Genomic DNA, 22224 nt, shown 5'->3' with positions numbered 1-22224 from the left:
AATTTCAGCCCCTTTGGTTTGGTGTAGAAATAAGTTATGCATTGAACATGATATTCATATGGTTGTCTGTGTTTTGATTAAAAATAGTCTATCCTCTTAAAGTTGTGGAGTTAAGATATCCATTGATTTTATGGTGGTTGGTAATATTTTGAGCACGTAAATAAACTTAACCATTTTACATCTCATGTTGTGATGTTGTGTTAAGTAAGAATATAAGCTTGTGTTGGTTGGACACCGATCATGTCACACAAGATTGGTGGTTCACCTATATCACACAAAATATAACCGAGTTGCCGTTAACCTTTATCACACATTATCGTGATAGTATTTTAAATCTGATTGTAAATGGACATGGAGGATAACTTTACGAGTGATGAAAAGACTCGTTTTAAACCGTTTGGTGTGGTATGTAAAGTTTGGGTTGTTGCCTTTTTTAATAACTACTCCCTCTATATGTACCCCGCAGTAAATTTATGCTATAAGTGATGTACTGCCTTTTTAAATGTTTTACCAACCAAGTTTTAATAAGGATCACTGTGCGTTTGAATTCTTAAATTAACCACTTCAATAATATTTATTTTTAAATATGTTTTTATAATCATAATCACTACTCCCTCCGTCCACGAATAAGAGTCTCGTTCACTTTTTTGCACTTGTTATGTGAAAATGATTATAAATAGTTAAAGTGGAGAAATGATAAAGTAAGATAAAGAATAATGTAAATAAGAGGCTTGTCTACATTATTCCTTATCTTACTTTATCATTTCTCCACATTAACTATTTATTATCATTTTTACAAAACAAGTGCAAAAAAGTGAACGGGGCTCTTATTCGTGGATGGAGGGAGTACTTATTTGAGAAAATTAAAAGTTTGCAAATTTTTATATATTCTACTTTTGGATTTATCAAATCTAATAGTAATATTTTTTTTCTAATAAAAGCAACAATAAATTCTAAAGAACGTATATTCTAAATTAGAGCAATGAAGAATTGATAATAAGTAGTACTACTAAAATTCAATTAAATATACAAGATTACAATTTAAATTAGTAAGTAGTACTAGAATTCAATTAAAAGAATCTGTGAGGAAATGAAAATGATACATGTAATTAAATAAAAAATGGACAATCGAATATAATGTAGAGAAAAGTCGTGTATATAATATTTGGGGATCTTGATGTCCCCTTCTAGTTTGGCATTTTTTTCGAAATCTGTATAAAATGATAAGCTTAATCGTGCAATGAAAAAAAAGACACGGCATGCCTTAAAATCAACTATGTATGATTCTCATGTCAGAAATCAGATTTAGGAAAATAGTAGTGGGAATATCTTTTTATATGTCGTAAAACCGAATCATATCTTCGCATGCTACTTGTTTTAAACTTTTTCCAGCCAGTTATTTACCATAAACAGTACAAACAGAATTCCATTTGTACATGAAAATTATGAACTGTGATTAAGAATAGAATGGTAGAGTTGAAAATTTACTCAAACTATGCGATATTTGATTCGATATTAATTCTCTATTAGTCAAAATTCGATTTCGTCAAAAATACTAGTACTCCATGTTTTAGATCGGGAGTACAACTTATACTACTAATAGGAATTAGTTATAAATTTGGATTATTGATCTTTCATTCATATATGGCTCTCATAAGATTCACAACAGCAAGCAATGCTGTACTTGTAATACTCCAATTTACCATTATTGCAAAGACATATTTTTTTCATTATAGTATGTTTTTTTTATCATAATAATAATATTTTCAAACAATTAAATTATGAGAATTTCTTAATTTCTGCACTAGCGGGTAGTTCCTACACAAATTCATTCTTGTCGAATGCGTAGGGTACATTCGGTACATGGAATTGAAATTGAATTGGAATTAGAATTCTATGGAATTGAATTGGAATGAATTAAATTATAATTCAATTCTTAATCATTTGTTCGATAAAAATGATATGATTGATATGAATTGTGTGTAGTGTGTGTAGAGTGTAAAGGTGCCCAATTTTATAATATTTGGAATTCCAATTATATACTTTTGATATGAAATTCAAATTATAGAATTTAAAAAAAATTAGAATTAGAATTCAATTCCAAATTTAAATATTTTGCAGTATCAAATAAATTGAAGGCTTGAATTACAATCCCGCAGGCCCAATTCTATGATACCATAGAGTCTCCACTCGGTCAAATTAATGAAAGACCTTTTCACCTTAGGGGCGAGTTATATTCAAACGGTATATTCACATTTATTAGTAATAAGAACAAATACTGGTACTAAACATGAATATATATATATATATATATATATGGATGTGTTATATTGCTAACTATTTAAATTGCTAACTCTGCTAACTCATCAATACAGTATATTAAAAATGTCAACACAGTGACATCAAAATGTCAACACATAATATCAACATATTATATTGAAGTTCAACAAAATTATGTGTTGACATTTTCATGTCATCGTGTTGACATTTTTAATACAATGCGTTGATGAGTTAGCAAGTTAGCAACTTGAGAAAGTTAGCAATTGATCACTCCCCTATATATATATATATGATCTTGTTAGGTTAAGATTTATCAACCTAATTGAGAATTGAGATACAATATTAGCCACTCATCCAGAATATTTGTGAAATGTCAAAAGCATGTAGTTTATGTCAACAGAGGGGCATAATTGTAATTTTATTTATTTATTTATTTTTTTAATTTTTTTATTTTTTTTTAATTTTTTTTTAAACTTTTTTTTTCGTTTTTTTTTTATTTTTTATTTTTTTAAATTTTTTTTTTCAACTACATATACAATTCATGTCAACTACACATCAAATGTCAACAACTTTATTCAATAAATACTATTTGACATGAATTGTATATGTAATTGACATTATATTGTGTAGTTGACATGAATTGTGTGTGTGGTTGACATGGATTGTACACATAGTTGACATTATATGTGTGTAGTTGACATGAATGGTATATGTAGTTGAAAAATTAAAATTTAAAAAGTAAAAAAATAAAAATAAAAAATAAAATAAAATAAATTAATTAATTTTTTTTTAAAAAATAATTTTAAAAATTTTATAAAAAATTAATAAAAAATTAAAATTAAAAATTAAAAAAATATTTATTGAATAAAATTTACTATGATATAACCATTCTGCCCTTTCATAATTAATTAATCTAAAGATATTTTCCATGTGGAAAAATCTGGACCAATCATTTAAAATCTCAATTTCTCAATTAGCATAAAAAATCTCAATTGATCACAATCCTATATATATATGTGCGATCATATCATAACTCATATTTATGTGATAACCTAATAACCCTATCATTTTATGGGTCAAAAGTATCATTTTTACCAAAAATGATATTTATACACGATAAAATGATATTTTTTCAGCATGCATAAAATGATACTTTTATTCCATAAAATGATACTTTGTTCCATAAAACAATATTTTTCATCCATAAAATGAGGGTTATTAGGTTATCACCATAAATATGGGTTATGATATGATCACATCCCTATATGTATATATATGAATAGAGATGTATTCATATCCTTTTTCTAATTATTGTTCAACCTTCTTCTTAAATCTCAGCCCACAATTTGAAGATCTAATGGCCTAAAATAGTGCCACTTATATTTAATTAAAATACATTAAAAAATCGAAAAGGGCAGATTGGGGAGCTCAGATTTGCAGCGGTTTATTTCATTCCTTAATTCTCTCCTTCTAGTTCGGTAAATATATAATTTGATTTATTTTCCTTAATTAATTTTTTTCTCTCTTCTTCTTTTACGATAAATGTATTCCTTCTGCAATTCTTCTATAATTCTTCTGCAATTTATCAACATTCTTCAACGATTCTTCGAGACAATCTTGAAGTTCTTTTTCGAGAAGTTAGTTTAGTATTCCTTCATTGGTTTTCTACATTGAACACGTCTGGTGGTGTAGTTTCTCGCCTAAACCCGATTTCTGGCAGTATTCATTGATTTCGAGAATTATTCACCAATTTTGGTAGAAAATTATTGTATTAGTCATGTAATTGACATCTATGGTTTATGTATTTGTTTGTGATCAGTTCATTCTTCTATGTAGATTTATTTTGCATCAATTGTTGTTTTATTTTCATGAAATCATCCATTGCTTACAGATTTTCGTGTTTTCTTTTTGTAAGTTACAGCTTGTAAATTTTTTATAAGTAATGTACTATATTAAGTGTATAATGTAGATTGTAATAATGTACGATTATAGTTGTATAATGTACATGCCATATTTGAATAATGTACATTATAATGAGTTTAATGTGTGACAGAAGTTAAATCCATTCCCCAAATGGTTTAGCAATCCATGGGGCTAGGGTATAGTACCGATTCACTAACAAAACCTTGACTACGGGAAGGTAGTTAGATTCATTCTCATAGGGTTTAGCAATCCATACGGCTAGGGTATATTACCAACTCATACATCAGTATTCAATTTTGAATTATGTACGTGTTTCAGGGAATAATGTATAGGCTAAGTAGAACTAAATAATGTACGACAAGTGACCTTTAATGTACATGTGTAAGTATTTAATGTTTGATGAGAGTTGAATCCATACCCTTTGGGTTCAGCAATCCATGGGGCAAGGTTGTAGTACACACTCACCAACGAAACCATCACCAAGCACAGAGAGTTTGAATTCCACAGATGCCTGGTTGCGCCAAAACATGATAGACCACTGCCGATTGATGAGAACTAGAGGGACATCTGATTTGGGTCGATTTTCTATCTATTTACCGCGTCAATCGATCCCGATTTATATTTTTTGGATGATTTTAGAGGCAGTTAGGGTTTTGGAAGAGAGGGGAATTGAGGGAGAAGAGAGAGATGAAGTAATGGTGAGAGAGTGGAAGGTCAATGGTCTCTCAAAATTGGAATGATTTAATTCTGCTGAAATCTCGGATTTTGCTGTTTTGAAACGCATGTATAAAATCTTGTGTTTCCTATTCTACCCCAGTAATGCACAAAAATGAACTAATAATGCAACACGGACTATCACATCTCTTTCTAATCTAATCCGTCCAACATCTTAATCCAATGGTTGATATTAAGTTGGAACTTAACACTAAGGGGGCAATAGGACCTTAATGCTCCCCTGTATGAATATTAGGCATGTTTATCGGGCTAGCTCATCAAGTTTCAGGTTAGTTATGTTTGGGTTACAAGTTAATTAGGTGTGGACTATGCGAGTTACAATTTTATCGTGTTAGAAATTTAGAATCCAATTCTAATAGTTTAGGTTTCGGACTACCTTAGTGGACTAATCAAGATATAACCAAATATTATAATCAATATGTGTATTTTTATTCCTAAAAATTTTACTTTTGTAATATATATAAATGGGGAGTGTTATCTTGCTAACTCAATGCTTAATTGCTAACTACAATTCAATAATAGCCATTAAATATTCAAATTAAAGGCCTAGATCATTAACCACAAAATGTCAATACAATCAACAAAAAACGTCAATAAGACTATAGGATCAATTCCAATAAAAATCAATAGGGGTATTAATGTCAAGTTAGTTATAACTAACTTTTAAAAGAAATCCCAAAACTTTAAATTCATATAACATATATCAAATTAAAGATAATTTTATAAGGATTCCAACGATATACTACATGCATATGTTTCGACGTCAAAATTTAAAAAAAAAATTGAATTTTTTTTTTGAATTTTCGTATTTTTTACGAACAGATTTATGTCAATACACCTTACATAATATGTCAACATTATGCTTGTAAAATGTCAATATGAAATTGTGTTGACATTATTATGTCTTCGTGTTGATGTATTTCATACACTGTATTGACATTGTATTTCTAAACCCTAAATTTGATAGTTGTTATTATCTTTTTAATATTAAAAAATGAAAAATGAAATTACACATGGCAAATTGTAGACCACAAGATTTCTAAAATCTTATGGTCTTAAATTAGTTATAGTTAGCAATTAAGGGATGAGTTAACAATTGATCACTCCCCATATATAAATATATACACAAATTTAGATGTTAATCATATGACAAACATAAACTCAATACAATTCATATACTGATAAAATATGATACTGGATAAGAATAATATTTGATAAATTTTGAGTCATTAAATGTACAATATAAGAATAGATTTTGATGAATATTAATTTGTAACAAAATATAATTTAACCATTGTAAAATTAAAATGGAAAACATAAACACATTTTAGTAAATGTCTCAATAAGACATATACTGATATGCCTGAATTCGGTGATATTGTCCGACCACCTAGACACGAAGTTGTTGAAGCTTAAATATGGTCGTGATTGTTCATTGGCTTCAATGACTTCATATCTATTTAGTTCGGAAAATGACACTTGACTTAAAAGGTGAATTTTTTAATAAAAAAATGAAGAAATGAAGTAAGAATTAAAATAAAAATTATGTGAGAGAAAACAAAAGTAGTATGTGATGGTGTGAAGAATGAATGAAGTGATAAAATTGACATATTTATCGATAAGTTATCCTAATTTTAAAATAAAAAAATTATAGCACACATCGAGTGGCCCTATGTGATTGACTCAGTGGCCCTATGTGATTGACTCAATGTTTCTGTATGAGCATACTAAGAGCATCTCCAAAGAGGGAAAGGTAAATTGAAAATGTAGTATTTTCCATTATCGTCTAAAAAAGGTAACTATATCTTCTTAAAAAAGTAATGAACTCGAATTGAAGAAGATCAATTAAAAGACAAACAAAATCAACTTTTACCTTTTGTGTAAAGAAGAGGTAAATATAATAATTATTTACTTTTACCATTCAATTTACCTTCCCTTGATACATTCCCTTGGAGACACTCTTGGTGCTTACTTGAGTATGGAGTTGTATGCTCTAAGTGGTAGTGGTGATCCATATATTGAAATTCAACTATCAATTCCACTTAACTAGTTTTATGAATGCATGAATCTATTTTGTGTATAGAAAGAAAGACTACAGTTGATAAGTTTGGTGATCAATACATTGACAAAATGAAATTCAACTACCAACTCCACTTATCTAGTTTAATAAATGCATGATATCGAAAGAAAGATTAAAGTTGATAAGTTTGGTCATCAGTGTATCGAAAGAGATACTCCTCCATTAAAGTTGATAGTTTGACTATCAAATAAATTTGAAGATCGATGAAAATAGAATACAACTTTTATCTAAAATAATGTTGTTCAACTTGGTTAAATTATTTACAACATGTGCGTGCAGTGCAGAATACTGTTTTTCTGAATCTATAGTAGTAGTAGCTGTTATTATTTGTAGAAATATTGAAACCTCAAAAGGGACCCCTACCACAAAAAGACGCCAAAAACCAAATTTCATGTGGTAAAGGTAAGTTCTAAGGTCATGCTCAAAATTTATTATCGGAGATTCTCCTTATATCTCTAAATTATACTACTACTATAACTAATATTGCGACATTTGGTCATGGCAAGAGATTGGTGAAGTAATATTTATAGGTTTGGTCATGCATTTCAAATATTAAAACTACACTAAAGTCTCTTGACGGTACAAACAATACATATTGGACAAAGTAAGTAATAACCAAAATACTACTGCCTCAATCTCAGAATAAAAGTCTTGTTTTGCCATTTCGGTCCGTCCGCACAATAACAATCATATTTCACTTTTATCAGAAATGGTAAGAGTCATATTTCACTTTTATCATAAATGGTAAGTAGACTCTACCACTACGTTCAACCAACTTCTTTCACTCATATTATATGTTATAAAACTAATATATATATAAGTGAGACTTATATTCCACTAACTTATTTAACCCATTTTTCTTCACGTTTCTTAAAACTCGTGTCATAACTAAATAGGACTCCTATTCCGTAACGAAGGGAGTATGATTTTTGTTATTATTGTTTAAAACTAGAGGCATAATAGTTGGTCAAGTTCTCATTGCCACCGAGCCAAATGACTAAATACTAATATTCTTTAATCAAGTGTCCATCAATGATTGATCTTCCTTACTAAGTTGGTTTTACTTTCTTGTCTTGGTGTCTTGCTTGTCGTCTTGTTGGTTTTCATGTGGAGTTGGGGTTGTCTTGTGGCTTTGTTGCGGATCACCTTGCTCTTGTGCGTTATTTATTGTTTGTTGTCGGTGTTGGCTTCGTATAGAACTATCCTGGTCGCCGCTCTATGTACTTAGCATTTGAGCATTTTGTTTTCTCAATCAAACCAAAAAAAAAAAAAAAACTAGAGGCATAATAGAAAGAAGATCCAGTAAGGTTGAAACAAAAAGATAGCGGACAATCTGGGATATGGGAATTCCAAAGGTAAGCGTGCACACATCAAATGTGTAAAGTTATATGCAAATGGACACCCACTTCCCACTTTATGTCTCTTCATTTTCCATTTCTTTATCTAATTGTCATTCCGCAAATATTTCCTAGACAAATTTTTAGATTTTTGCTTCATGTGAATGGCATGTCTCTGTTTAAACTCTTCAAACCAAATATTTTCTACTATGTTTTCATTCTCCATATTAATTTTATTTTGCAAAATTTTAAAAGTGATCGGTAAAACTGAAATTTTTACGAATTGTGGTAATTTCCCCACTCGATCCCATCCATCTATTTTTGGAAAAATTTAAATGTAAGTGACACGCTGATATTCAAACTTTTAGTACTCCGTAGCATTTTTATAGAAACAAAAAATTTCCATCAGTATTCTGAAACATGTAACGACACACCAGCAAAATTCCACCTTGAAAAAGAAACAAGTTTGTTTGAAGTTTGAACATTATTGGGGAGCTCCGACGTCTGATCTAGATGTTTCTTTTTTTATTATAAGGAAGTAGTACTATTAAACAAAGAAAATGAGGCAAAAGCAGAAAAGCAAGAAGAGAGGTGGGAGCGCTTTGAAACTATGATTAAACGGAGCATCATTAAAGATGTCTAAGTAAGATTTTTTATAGCATTACCAAACACACTTTTTAAAGTAGGAGCAAACAGCAATCAACTCGAAAGCCTACTGTTTGATTCACTCGCAGTCAACACTATGTCAGCTTTCCCCAAAAGAAAAACCTCAAACAAGTCTCTCTCTCCTCTCTCATTCTTAACTCTCTCTCCCCCTTGAGCCTCACCTCACCTCACCTCACCTCACCCATGGCGGCTCCGAAACTCCTCCCTCTTTTCTACCTCTCTCTCTGCATTCCTCTCCTTCTCTCTCCAGCCCACTCCGCTTCAGACGTCGAGCTGCTCCTCCAGAAGATCAAGCCTGCATTGCAAGGAACCTCAGAGAACTTGCTGCTACTCACATGGAACACCACCGTTCCACTCTGTCAATGGAGAGGCCTTAAATGGGCCTTCACCAATGGCTCCGCGCTCCTCTGCACTGATCTCTCCTCGCCGCAGTGGACCTCCGTTACTCTCCATAAAGATCCCTTTTTGCAGCTCATCTCACTTCAGCTCCCATCTGCGAATCTTTCCGGCACTCTTCCGAGGGAGATTGGGCAGCTGGCCAATCTCCGCAGCCTGTATTTGAGCACCAATGCTTTGTCCGGCCCGATTCCTCTGGAGCTCGGATACAGCACTTCTCTCTCTGATTTGGATTTGAGTCACAATTTGCTCAAGGCTTCGTTGCCAGCTTCTGTTTGGAACCTCTGCGACCGCCTCGTCTCGCTCCGCCTCCACGGTAACGCTCTTTCCGGTTCCATACCTGATCCGGCATTGCCTGATGCTACTTGCAAGAATTTGCAGTTTCTTGATTTTGGAGGAAATGTGTTTTCTGGGAGTTTTCCTGAGTTTGTACTTGAGTTTCATGCGCTACAGCAGCTCGATCTTGGTGATAATCAGTTTTCTGGTCCCATTCCAGAGGCCATAACCGGATTAAAATTGGAAAAATTGAATCTTTCTCATAATAACTTTACTGGCGTTTTGCCGAAATTTGGTGAATCCAAGTTTGGTGGGGAGGTCTTTGAAGGGAACAATCCGGGCCTTTGCGGGCCGCCTCTCCGGGCTTGCGGTGGCGGCAGCTCTGGATTGAGTTCTGGTGCCATAGCTGGGCTTGTTATTGGTTTGATGACTGGGACAGTGGTGTTGGTCTCGTTGATGATTGGGTATTACCAAGGGAAGAGGAAGAAGAATGTGGAGGAAGATGGGGAGGATGAGTTTGAGGAGGAATATGATGAGGAGGCAGGCATTGGTGGTGGTGGTGGTGATGGGAAACTGGTTTTGTTTCAAGGAGGTGAGCATTTGAGCTCAGAGGATGTTTTGAATGCGACTGGGCAGGTTCTGGAGAAGACTAGTTATGGGACTGTGTATAAGGCGAAGCTAGCTGATGGAGGTACAATTGCGTTGAGGTTGTTGAGAGAAGGTTCTTGCAAAGATAGGAACTCATGCTTGCCTGTCATCAAGCAGTTGGGGCGCATTCGACATGAGAATTTGATCCCATTGAGAGCTTTCTATCAAGGGAAGAGAGGAGAGAAGCTTCTCATCTATGACTATCTACCTAACAAGACCCTACATGATATCTTACATGGTAATAGTCCTTTTTTTTCTGCCTAGATGAAGCTTTTCTGTTGCGGTGATGTTCTGTCATGTTTTACACAGATTATGTTCGTTTTCATGTAACTAGTACTAATTATAATTTATAAGATAGTTCTTGGAAAGCAAAGAAGAACCTATATGTTGCACTAGAAAAAATCACAGGTTAAGAGATGGAACCAAACCTTGAAGTTAGTATTAGGTTGATTGCGTCTAATATCATGAGACATAGGTTCAGGTGGCAATATATAACATATACTTACTACCTTTGTATTCAATCAATTTTTGATGATGAAATGACTGTATGCATTAACCCAGTCCTTAAGAAGGTAAAGGGCAGCATCTATTTGATAAGAAGCTATGAGTTAGTTTTGTGTTTGCATGAGCTTTCCCTCTCTTATGAGCTTGAAATTGATATATGATATGGATGGATGCCTAATGCAATAACTGTTTCTCTGTGTCATGTTTGTGCACAGAATCAAGAGTGGGAAAGCCGGTGCTGAGTTGGGCAAGGAGACACAAGATCGCTTTAGGCATTGCAAGAGGACTAGCATATCTCCATGGTCTTGAAACACCAATAACACACGGGAACGTGAGATCGAAGACTGTTCTCGTAGACGACTTCTTTGTGGCAAGGCTTAACGAGTTTGGACTGGACAAGATAATGGTCGAAGCTGTGGCAGATGAGATAGTAGCTCTTGCTAAATCCGACGGCTACAAAGCACCGGAGCTTCAGAAGATGAAGAAAGTCAGTTCAAGGACTGATGTTTATGCATTTGGGATAGTACTGCTGGAGATTCTGTTAGGGAAAAAACCCACAAAATCTGGAAGAAACGGTGAGTTTGTCGACCTTCCTTCGTTAGTGAAGGTGGCCGTTCTGGAGGAAACAACAATGGAGGTCTTTGATGTGGAGATTTTGAAAGGTATAAGAAATCCCATGGAAGAAGGACTAGTTCAGGCACTGAAACTTGCAATGGGATGCTGCGCCCCGGTGGCATCAGTTAGGCCTACGATGGACGAGGTTGTGAGGCAGTTGGAGGAGAATAGGCCAAGAAATAGGTCTGCTCTGTATAGCCCAGCTGAAACTAGGAGTGGAAGTGTTACTCCCTTTTGAGGATTCTTTTCATGGTCAATTATGAATCATAATCTTTGTAAGTTGTTTTGTTTTAGTTTCTTGAGGAGGTAAATTGCAATGACTTTCTTAAATGGTTTTTATATGTTGGTTTTAGCTTTTGTTTCTAGTTAATGAAAGTGGTATCTGTTATCTGTAAGTGTTACAATATAGGCCGTCAGTACTCAATTTGGATAATTTATTAGTGCAAAATGGTTAGTAAACTGAAATGGCTTGCATGTAGAAAATGTATTGATGTAATGAATTTTTGCTGTGAAATATTGATGGATTTAACAACTTTTGGAAAGTTGAGTGAAATTGGAAAGGATCATAGATTTAGGGGCCTCTCTAGATTTTAGCTGATGATTGACAATCATACTGCCCTCAATCTTAATATTAAAACCAGCAGTAGTTGCAATCATTATTGGATGCATGGTGAAAATGAAATGAAGATTGAAGAAGATGCTTTCGGGGTATCCTATGCTCCTCTCATTTAATTTAACAATGGAAATAAATTTTCAATCTCCATCACTAATGCATTAAATAGCCTCCATTGTGTTGCGTGATACATGCTGCACTAGAGAAAGAGGATCACAGTAGCAGGAACAAAATGGATTCGATATACAAACTCTCAATTATAGATAAATATGAAGCATAATTACACTGGTGATGCAACATTTTTTGAAATATTTATTCTTCTCCTTTCTGCCTGAAACGTGTATATAACAAGATTCAGAAGAGTGTGTGATCAAGACATTTCACACTAAAAATGGCGAGAACCAACGCTTCTGCAAAAATACCTCGAAACATACCAAAGTTGAAGAAACAGGCCGGAGCAGGGGTTGGTTGATCATCAGATTTTGAAAGATACGCTTAGCGCAAGAGATGTATGGTAAGGTTTCGAAGAGGGAGAGGAAGAGAGGGATAAGCTATAGCTCATATATTATACTTATTACCAGAAGAAATTAATTTCATTTGGATGGAGATGTGTTGTTATGTGGGAACTGTTCAATTTCCAAATGAGCAAAATGGGCACACATATCAGCACGCCATGCCCCTCCGACAGCGAAGTGCACCGGCCGTGGAGGTCAGTGTGGCAACCAGGGACGACGACTTGGCTGCCAGGCTGGAAGCCCTGGCGTAGCTGGCTGCAGCACCACGCCCGGAAGGCCTGAAATATGCTCCGTTGAGCATGAGATCGCCCTCCGATCGCCAGTTCCAATGCCTCCATCTGTTGCTGCCTAAGTTGGTTACTCTCTTGGTAACCTGCATGATGCATCAGTAGTTGCTCTATATGATCGATGTAGTAGTGAGTGTGAGCAAGAAATGAACCTCTTTGGCAAAAGGATTGGCTGGGGCTAAATATCTGTTGCCCTGGCTGTTGATGGTGGGATCAGCACTCCCACCTATCGCATACATCTCCCAAGATGTGTAGTCATTGTTCACAACATGAAAATATCCATGTCTGCACCTGAAGGAAACATCAACAATCTTGTCATATAAGTTGCTGTACAACCCCACTCAATTAAGATACTTCATCCCATTTTTTCGTTGGTAGAAAAGCACAAAGTAGCATGGCTTTTACCTGGGCATCCTCTGGATGAGGCCGATTCCGAAGTGGTTGTAGGCAATGGTCACTTGCATAACTCTGTCCCGAACATACGAATCGCTATGGCCTAACAACATCACCTGCTCAAAAATCCCACAAAATCAGCTCAACAAATTTAGCAAAGAACAAAAGGGAGTTGAAAATCCAAACGGGAAACAACCTCATTATGATGAGTGAAATAGTTGTTGGAAATGGTGATGGCAGTGGATCCCATGATGGCATCAATGAGGCCATCAGTGCAGCTAGACAAGGAATTATGATCGATCCAAATATGGCTCGACCCAAAAATGGAGATGCCATCGCCGTCGGCCATGGTCCGCCAGCCGTAATGGGTGGGCGAGCTGCGGACCATGGCGTTGCCGGTGCGCTTGCAGTCGTGGATGTGGAGGCCGTGGATAATGATGTTGGTGACGAACTGAATGGTGATGCAGGCGCCGTTGGCGATGTGGACGTTGGCGCCGCGGCCGTCGATGGTCTTGAAGCTGTTCATGATGAGCTCTTGCTTGAGAGTGATCACCATGTCGCGCTTGAACACGATCCAGAGAGGCCGGTCCTGGATCACAGCGTGCCGGAGGGTTCCCGGCCGAGGGTTCACCGGGTCGTCGTCGCCGGGGTTGGACACCACGTAGTAGCGCCCGTCGCGCCCGCCCACTGCGTTGCGGCCAAACCCGATGGCGCAGTCAGCCAGGCGGCGGCGGTTGCGCATCCAGTTGCGGTCGCACCGCCAGCAGTCGTCCATCGGGTTACCCGTTCCGCACGAGAAGAATCCTAGCTTCCTTCGCTCGGTGCTGTTTCGGGTAGCCCTACAATAATTACATCTTTAGTTACACGGGTATTCAGGAATACAGAGCCATAAAAATTTCTCTCTACTCACACACCTGATAATCTTGTAAGCACATTTATTTATGTAAATTCAATCTAAAATCTAAATCACGAGAGGATGATCAACAGAAGGATCTTTTTAATAAGTCTATCATTTTAGGTTTAATAAAAAGTATAGTCTCGCATTTCACGAAGAAATCACACATTCCAAAAAAACATCCATTAGTCAATCTTTTTCGTAAGGAAGATTAGTTTAACTATTATAGATATGTACTAGTACTTTAGTAGTATAAGTTTTGAAATACTTAGCTAATTTGATAGTAAGGTAAAAATCATTTAGAAGAAATTCTTAAATTATGATAGTGTATTTATTTTAACATGAATATATATACAATATATTGTTAAATTTTTAGTACTTATTTATGCATGGAACGTGCCAACTGACTAGTTTACTTATTTATGCAGACGCTTACAATTGCTCCAATCAGAGGCAGTGGCAGAGGCCAGAGGGCATTGTGGGAGAGTAGGTTAATTTATAGTGGGGACTAAATTTACATTGTTTCTGTAATTTAAAAGTAAAGGGAAAAATAGTAGTAGTAGTAGTAGTAGTCTTAGTCTATATATGCAAATTGGGCATGGAAAATAAAAGATTGCTTTTCTTATAATGGATCTTAACTCTGTGTTCTCTTCAGCAATTGTTCTCAGGGATGTCCTTTTAAAACAGAAGTATCTAAAATACGACAACCGGTGGAAATAGTTAACTATTAGCACTCAGCCTGCAAAGGAATAGTTGATATGCCTTTCCGTTTTAGATTTTTAGTACAAATATCATAAGCCAAACTAGAATTTATGTGCAAATATAATTTATTACAGAAAAGTAAAACCGTTCGATGAATAATACTTATAATTGAATCGAGACAGAGATTATTATTTTTCATTTATTTTAGTAGGAAAACGAACAAGGCAATACGGTTGATACGGAAAGTGCAAGAAATAAATGCAAGAGGAGAGGTGGTGAATTTAACTAGTGGAAGGCGTCGGTGGAGGCAGGACAGTGAACTCATTTAATGGGAGAATGGTAGTTATTATCACTAATAAATGCAGCTGCTGTAGATCTCTTCCAGCATGTGTTCAGGTAACTACAAAATAGTTATGTGCCCCTACCCCACCATCACTACTTTTATCCAATTCTCAATAATTTTCTGTATACAATTTCATGGAAACGGTAAATCACGATATCTGTTATACACTATACAAGGTGTGTTTATTACTCCATTACTATTGTACGGTATGTGTTATACACTGTACAATATGCTTATTATCTATAATTGAATTTTTATTATTATTATTAGTAGTAGTAGTAGTATTTCTTGACTTCTAATGAGAGACTACCCTGTCTGATACCTAGGAGTCGATTACCTAGAATGAAGATCATGGATTTATGAGTTAAATAGTACAGGCCTGAAAATGGACAGTGTTTAGGAATAGAGAAATGGCTGCAAAATGAGTCATGAGCTCTGACTTGCTAATTGTTGCCTGCATTTCTCTCCTAAAATTTCACTATTAGAGGTAATCATATTGAGAAAAAAGGAGGGAACTAAGTAGGATCTTCTCTAACAACCGTTCTACTACACTAGATTATTACTCCGTACTTTTAAAAAGGAAGGCAGCAGAAAAACCTAATGATCTATATTTACAAAACTGGGAAAGATGGATAGATATCTTATTATAAATAATAGGAAATGCAATCCATAATAGAACAAACAACGTATGTGACATATAAAGAGGAAATTGACACAAAAACAGATAAAAATACACACATACATAGATCTCACAACATGGGCACGTGCTTGAACTGCCAACCCAAATGTTTAGCCAAATTCCAACTCCATGAAAATTCCCCCCAAAAATAAAATAAAATAGGCGGGATATACGTATAGATACATCTTTTAATTTTCGCTTCGACAGAGTTAACGTTGCATAATTTATAATTAGCTTTGTCACATTTGATGGCATGAGTTTTAAGAAAAGTTGTTAGGCAATAAATATTCCAATGTATACACTCTGTTAGTTGTTACAGTATAGTGTTGTATTGATGCGCCATAAATGTTAGTATTGTGAATAAATTAATAAAATAATGATAAAAGATTGGTGGTGTAAAAAAATGAATAATAAAGATTATTTATGAAACTTATCAAAATGACAAAAAATTAAGTTTTCATGTTTTTAGATGGAGAGGGGGTAGTACATAGGTAGATTCATGCTATGTGGCAACATATAATTACTTATCATAACAGTAGATGAAAAATACGGAAAGAGACATATGAGAAAGTGAAGCTGAAAGTAATTAAGGTGATCAACTCTCGTAAATTTGGGGTAGGTGGGAATTGCCAGATTCACAATAAAGACTGCCGTACGGATCATGTGACACCTCTCACTCTGTCTCTCAGAAGTCATGAAAGATAATTTAGATGATAAATTAACAGAAAAGAATGAACCTCATTTATTAGAGATTCTAATGTCTGGTCTCTATTATAATTAAATCATGCTTTAATGCAAGTCATATGCTATAGAATTGTTGAGGAAATACGGACTTACATATTAACCATGGCCGCGACAGCTTCTGGATCGTCTACAGCGTCGTCGTGCTTAAATTCCTCCAACCTGCAATTTCCACCAATTGTCAAACATTAAGTTAAATTCTGTTTAATCACGTGATCTCAATAAAATCCATCATTTTTAGGCCAAATATAAAATAATACTATTTCATTAAGATGCAAATACTTTATCATAACAGGACAATTCTTATGGGAAACGAAGATCTCTAATTTTATTATATACTCCTGCATCAATCGAATTTAATTGAATACATCATTGGAAACACTCTGACGAATAACAATAATTAAATTTTATGGCTAGGAGTGAAGCAATGAGAAAGAGTGACATCAACAGATTTAAAATCCCAGATTTTTTAGATCCAGTGATAATAGTATGTACATAATTGCTTGGATTGCTGCTGATATCATGCGCATTAGTACTATCTACGGTGTAGAGCAATTCTGGATGCACTAAAACAGCAAAAGTTGAAGCACTGAATACAGAAAGCAGGAGTCAAACCTTTCCGCCATTGTTGAGTTTCTGATGCTTTTCAGCTTCCGAATTTCTTCAACGCTATAAATAAATCCACAAAAAACACAGATTACGCAATCTAAATTGAGAAATGGTGAGATTCGAGGAGGAACAGAGGAAGTTCGAGTAACAGAGCATAGAATCGATCAAAACTGCAAAATTAAAATGTGTAATCGATCGAAATTGTACCTATCTGCGTGGGCAATTGCATTGGCAAGCAACAGCAGAGTGAGAAATGCTGAAAGCTGGATGATTTTCAGAGAAATCGCCATTGATGCGATTTGGAGAAAAATATCGTGTAGTTTGTTGATCTCTAATGCAAATTCGTTGAGAAGAATGTGTATAGAGGTATATGCATGTACATATCACAGTTAATGTGTGTGTGTGAGTGCAGAGAAGATGGAAATCATGAGTATGGATATTGGATTGGTGAAATGCGTGAGTGGTTTTATAATGGCAGGAAAGAGGGAGAAAGTATGAATAAGCGCGAAAAGCCAAATTACGTATGGAAATGATTGTGGTCTTCTATATTTCATATTGCCTAACCACGTTACGCCCAGGGGTTAAACCTAAAATTTTGTTGCTGCGTCTAATTAATCATCATGGGAGATGAGATGAGTATTCGCCTTTTCTTGAAAAATCATAAATATCGTTTTCGTATTAATTCAGAATATATCATTACCGTTATAAATTTCAATTAAGGGATTGATCTGAATAACTATAGTGTCACTATAAATTAAGATTTAATCCGGTAAAATTGTAACTCGATTAACCCGCAACTCGGGCCAATCCGATAGATTGATGTCTTGTTCAACAATTGATTCGATATTTTTATGTTGATTTTTGATAAAATAAATAGTCAAATATAAATAAAATAAAACAAATCACTAATATGCATTCAAATATTGGATTTTTTTTATATTAATACAATAATAAAAAATAAGATTATAAAATACTATTTGAATTTACTAAACTTAAATATTCCGACTCTTGAAATATGGTTAAAAATGTATTGAAATATGGAGTAATATTTTATTTTAATTTAAAAAAATTTAATTTAGGTCTTTTAGCGTGTCAATATCAATCATAACTACTTATTCATGTATGCTAAGTACTCAATATATATCAAATGCCATAATTTGTCTTTGATTGGAAAATAAATAAAAATTGAAAACCCTAAGTACTCAATATATACAAATGCCATAATTTCTCTTTGATTGGAAAATAAATAAAAATTTAAAACCCAAATCACAATGGACTCGAATCCAAAACTCTTGGCTTTGAACGTTAATCACATTTCCACTAGGTTAGGTTAACTCACACAAAAAAAGGTAGTACTATAAGTTTTTTTTTATTTTCACCCTAGATTAGTATTTAATCGTGTTTGAGTTGAAGCATGTATTTCAAAATTCTCCCAATTAAATATTTTACAATATATAAATATAGATAATTTTTCCCATTGTATAACGATCATGCATCCTACTTGATTTAAAAAAAATATTTTAGACACTGAATTATTTAGTATATACTCTCTTCGTCTCAATAAATATGAAATATTTGATTTTCACCATGAGATTTTGTGCAGTGCTGTTTTGTGAGTTAATGAAGAGAGTGTAAAATAAGAAAGAGTAAAATATAGAAATTGTGTTGTTTCCATTTTAGGAAATATTTTATTTTTAATGAGAAAAAAAAAACATTTCATTTTTTTACGAGACAGAGGAAGTATTATGTTGTAAGTATAAATTCCTTTTGGAGTATTAGTTTTTAGTGCGATGGACCATGCTCAAAACATGAACATTTAGATTTAGAGTTAAAACTAAATATAATAAAATATGTTTCGGTAAGAGCAATAGTATCACTGTGCTCTTTAGGGTGACTTATAAGAATTAGTTTAAATTCTAACCAAATGTTAATTATTCTAAACTGAATCTAATGTTGATTGATAGTGGATGTGGTATAGTAAAAAAAGTGTAGATTACACAGGCTTAGAGCCTCCACTATAGGAGAACCGCGGCTCGTGGCTCTTTCGTGGCCCAGCCGCGGCTCCCTATACTGACAAACATGGGCGTGGGTGGCGGGGGGGAGTGCCCACGAGAGCGCCACTCGCGCGGCCTGGCCGCGGCTCTTGGGCGGGGGCCGCGGCTCCCCTATTGCAGCGGCCACGAGTCGTGGCTCTCCCTATTAATTTTTTTTTACTTCTATAAATATACCCATTTTTCCCCATTTTCTTAATTAAAATATAAACAAAATGAAAAAAAATAAATTATTGTGTGGCTTGGGCATGTCCACCATAGTGGAAAACAAGTTTTTTGGTGGCCCGGCCAAGTTTTGTGGCTTGGCACGACCAACTATAGTGGACACCCTTAGAGACTAACGTTCATGACATCGAGGATCTAGTTAAATTTGCCGATGACACTATTATTTGTACTCCCGCAGACATCAGGATTATCGGGAACTATAAGAGCTTCTGCAATGTTTTGAGCCTATTCCAAATCTCAAAACTAACTACCAAAAGTTCATGCTTATTCCCATGGAGTGCGAAGGAGACAAGGAGTGGATCCAAGAATTTGTGCAATACTTAAAGTGAAGAATTATCAACTTGCTAATTTCATATCTAGGCATCCTGTTTAGGTGAAAACATGACAGCCAGTCGTTAATAAAAGTGAGAAGAGACTTGCCATGTGGAAAGCGAGAGCCCTCTCTAAGGTCGGAAGACTTGTTCTCATTAAGATGGTCCTCAATAACATATTCATGTATTATCCCAGTCTCTTCAAAATGCCCAAGAAGATGGTGCAACACATCATCCAAGTACATAGAAGATTCTTTTGGGCTAAGAAAGAGAAAAAGGTGGTCACTAATTCAATGAAATCTCATTAAGAAACTAAAGAATCAAGGTGGACTAGGGGTAAGAGATATCTATATGAAAAATGGGTTCACGAGGATTGATAAGATATTGCTAAGCAGGAATTGAGGATGATCGATATATTTTTTGTAATGAGGAGTGGAGTCTCTGGAGCATTTTATTTTAAACTGCAAAATCTCAAGTCAATTGTGCTATTATTGTTGTGATAGATGAAACACATCCATGTGCCTCCCCAAGGACCCGATGGCGTGTTTCCTCTCTTGGTTGGACACCCCTCTCCAAAAGTTTGATAAGAATGTATAGATCTCTATATTTAATAGCATATATATCTAAATAAAATGAGTTTCCACTATGGAGTTGTTTATCGATTAAGTGAACAGTGTTAGATTTTGGTGTGAAGACTTATTCATGGACCTTGGTTTGTGTCCCAGGTTCCCAACTTTGCGCTTTGGCCTTTGCTCGTGTTTTTGTTATTGGGTGTGTTTTTTAGACTATGTGTAGTTGGCTGACTTTGTTTCGTCTTTTGTTATTTTTTTGCTAGGATATTGTCTTGTTGTTGTATTTTTTATTTTGGTTTTTGTTATTTGACTTTTAACCGCTTGTTTCAAACTTTTGCTCACCACGTGCTAACTCAAACCTTTTCTTATTAATAAAAAGAAATCGAGGATCTAACTACCAACAACTATATTAATGTCACTCGCACTTTATATATTAAAAAAGTTAATTTTTTTTTACATATTCTAACTTGATCCAATTTTTTACGGAAACTTAAATTTTCTTTTTTTGTCTTTTATAGATGCTTAAACTTAATCACCGTTGGCTTGGTCTAGCTTAAAACAATTGCAATAATATTTAAAGTTCTAAACCTACATCTTAGTTATAAAATTGCCTAACGCAGTAATTGCTTACAATAAAAATAAATATATGAAAATTCATTGGAATTACTTCTCTATAAAAATGAAAATTTCTATGCAGAAGACTAGAGAAAAAGAAAAGTACCAATACACAATAACTGTAGACTACCTCCATCACGATGTGAATTTTTTTTTTACCTCCATCACGATGTGTGTCACCTACACCACCGTTGCCACCAAACTTAATAAGCGTCGGTGGCGGCGGATCATTTGCTAATTTCCCCTTCCTTCCTCAGTCTCATTAATAATTTTTTAAAAATGAAATACTCCTAGTAAATAAACAAAATAAACTATAGAAGACAAATCCATTAATACAAACTCAAAATATTTCGCATTTTCTTTAGTTTTTAGTAGTACCAATTTTCCATCGAATCGCTCGATCTGTTAAACTAATGTAGGAGTATTACTATAACTTCTTCTTTTTTCTTTTCTTTTTCGGCCATCAACGTGGATGCCTCTACTTAATTAGACCTATATATTTATGCTGAATAAGATATTGTTTGACTAAACACACAAAGCTTAACGCAACAATATTCCAGCATAAACTTTTTATGGCATAGTGGGATTAGTGGATTTAGACCTCAGTCAACTGCATAATAATAAACATGTTAAGTCTACCGCTGATTAAGGTTTGACTCATATAATCACTAAACGTCATTGAGTTGACATGATGAAGAACACAAGCGGAAAATCAAAAGATTAAAAACCATTTTAACAATTGAAAATCAAGCGAGATAGCTGTAAATTAGTGTTTGATCTAGTCCGATTCCCATGTTAAAATTGGCAGATTTCTGAGACGAAACAAACCAAAAAATCGACGGTTTTCACTATAAATAGCTGATCGATCCAACCATTTTCATTTTTTTGAGCAGTTCAAAAATAGATTTGAATTTCAATTTTCATGTATAATTTAACTAGATTTCACATATTTAACTTTAGGAAAATAATATATCCAGATTCTACTCTTTCATCTTAAATAGTAGTACAATTTTACTAATTTCATATGTGTAATAGACTAATCACTAGTATAATTTAACTAGATTTCACACATTTTCATTTTTCACACCGTGTTGAATTACTAATTACATCATTTTAGAATACAGTAAAATAAAAATATTAAATTTACATAATTAAACATAATTAACAATGAATTTTAGACTGCTAATGTAATATTCCCACTTGGGAAAAATTT

At 34.3% G+C, this 22224-nt stretch overlaps 2 protein-coding genes across 2 annotated transcripts; one reads left to right on the top strand and one right to left on the bottom strand.

The window, feature by feature from the left end:
- Window positions 1-9018: 9018 nt before the first annotated feature.
- LOC125205858 (putative kinase-like protein TMKL1) lies at window positions 9019-11848 on the top strand. The gene is made up of 2 exons (XM_048105018.1): window positions 9019-10579; window positions 11061-11848. The coding sequence occupies exons 1-2, from the start codon at window positions 9205-9207 to the stop codon at window positions 11696-11698; spliced, it is 2013 nt and encodes a 670-aa protein (XP_047960975.1). The 5' UTR covers window positions 9019-9204; the 3' UTR covers window positions 11699-11848.
- A 462-nt stretch (window positions 11849-12310) lies between these two features.
- Window positions 12311-17744, bottom strand: LOC125205860 (probable pectate lyase 8). Its single transcript, XM_048105022.1, has 7 exons — window positions 17445-17744; window positions 17244-17297; window positions 16725-16790; window positions 13465-14107; window positions 13281-13384; window positions 13028-13166; window positions 12311-12961 (listed from the first exon to the last, which is right to left on the bottom strand). The coding sequence occupies exons 1-7, from the start codon at window positions 17525-17527 to the stop codon at window positions 12737-12739; spliced, it is 1314 nt and encodes a 437-aa protein (XP_047960979.1). The 5' UTR covers window positions 17528-17744; the 3' UTR covers window positions 12311-12736.
- Between the last annotated feature and the right edge of the window lie 4480 nt (window positions 17745-22224).

Source organism: Salvia hispanica, chromosome 2, assembly GCF_023119035.1.
Source record: "Salvia hispanica cultivar TCC Black 2014 chromosome 2, UniMelb_Shisp_WGS_1.0, whole genome shotgun sequence".
Lineage (NCBI taxonomy): Eukaryota > Viridiplantae > Streptophyta > Magnoliopsida > Lamiales > Lamiaceae > Salvia > Salvia hispanica.
The sequence above is the reverse complement of the archived record's forward strand: the minus strand, read 5'-3'. Positions and strand labels throughout refer to the sequence as shown.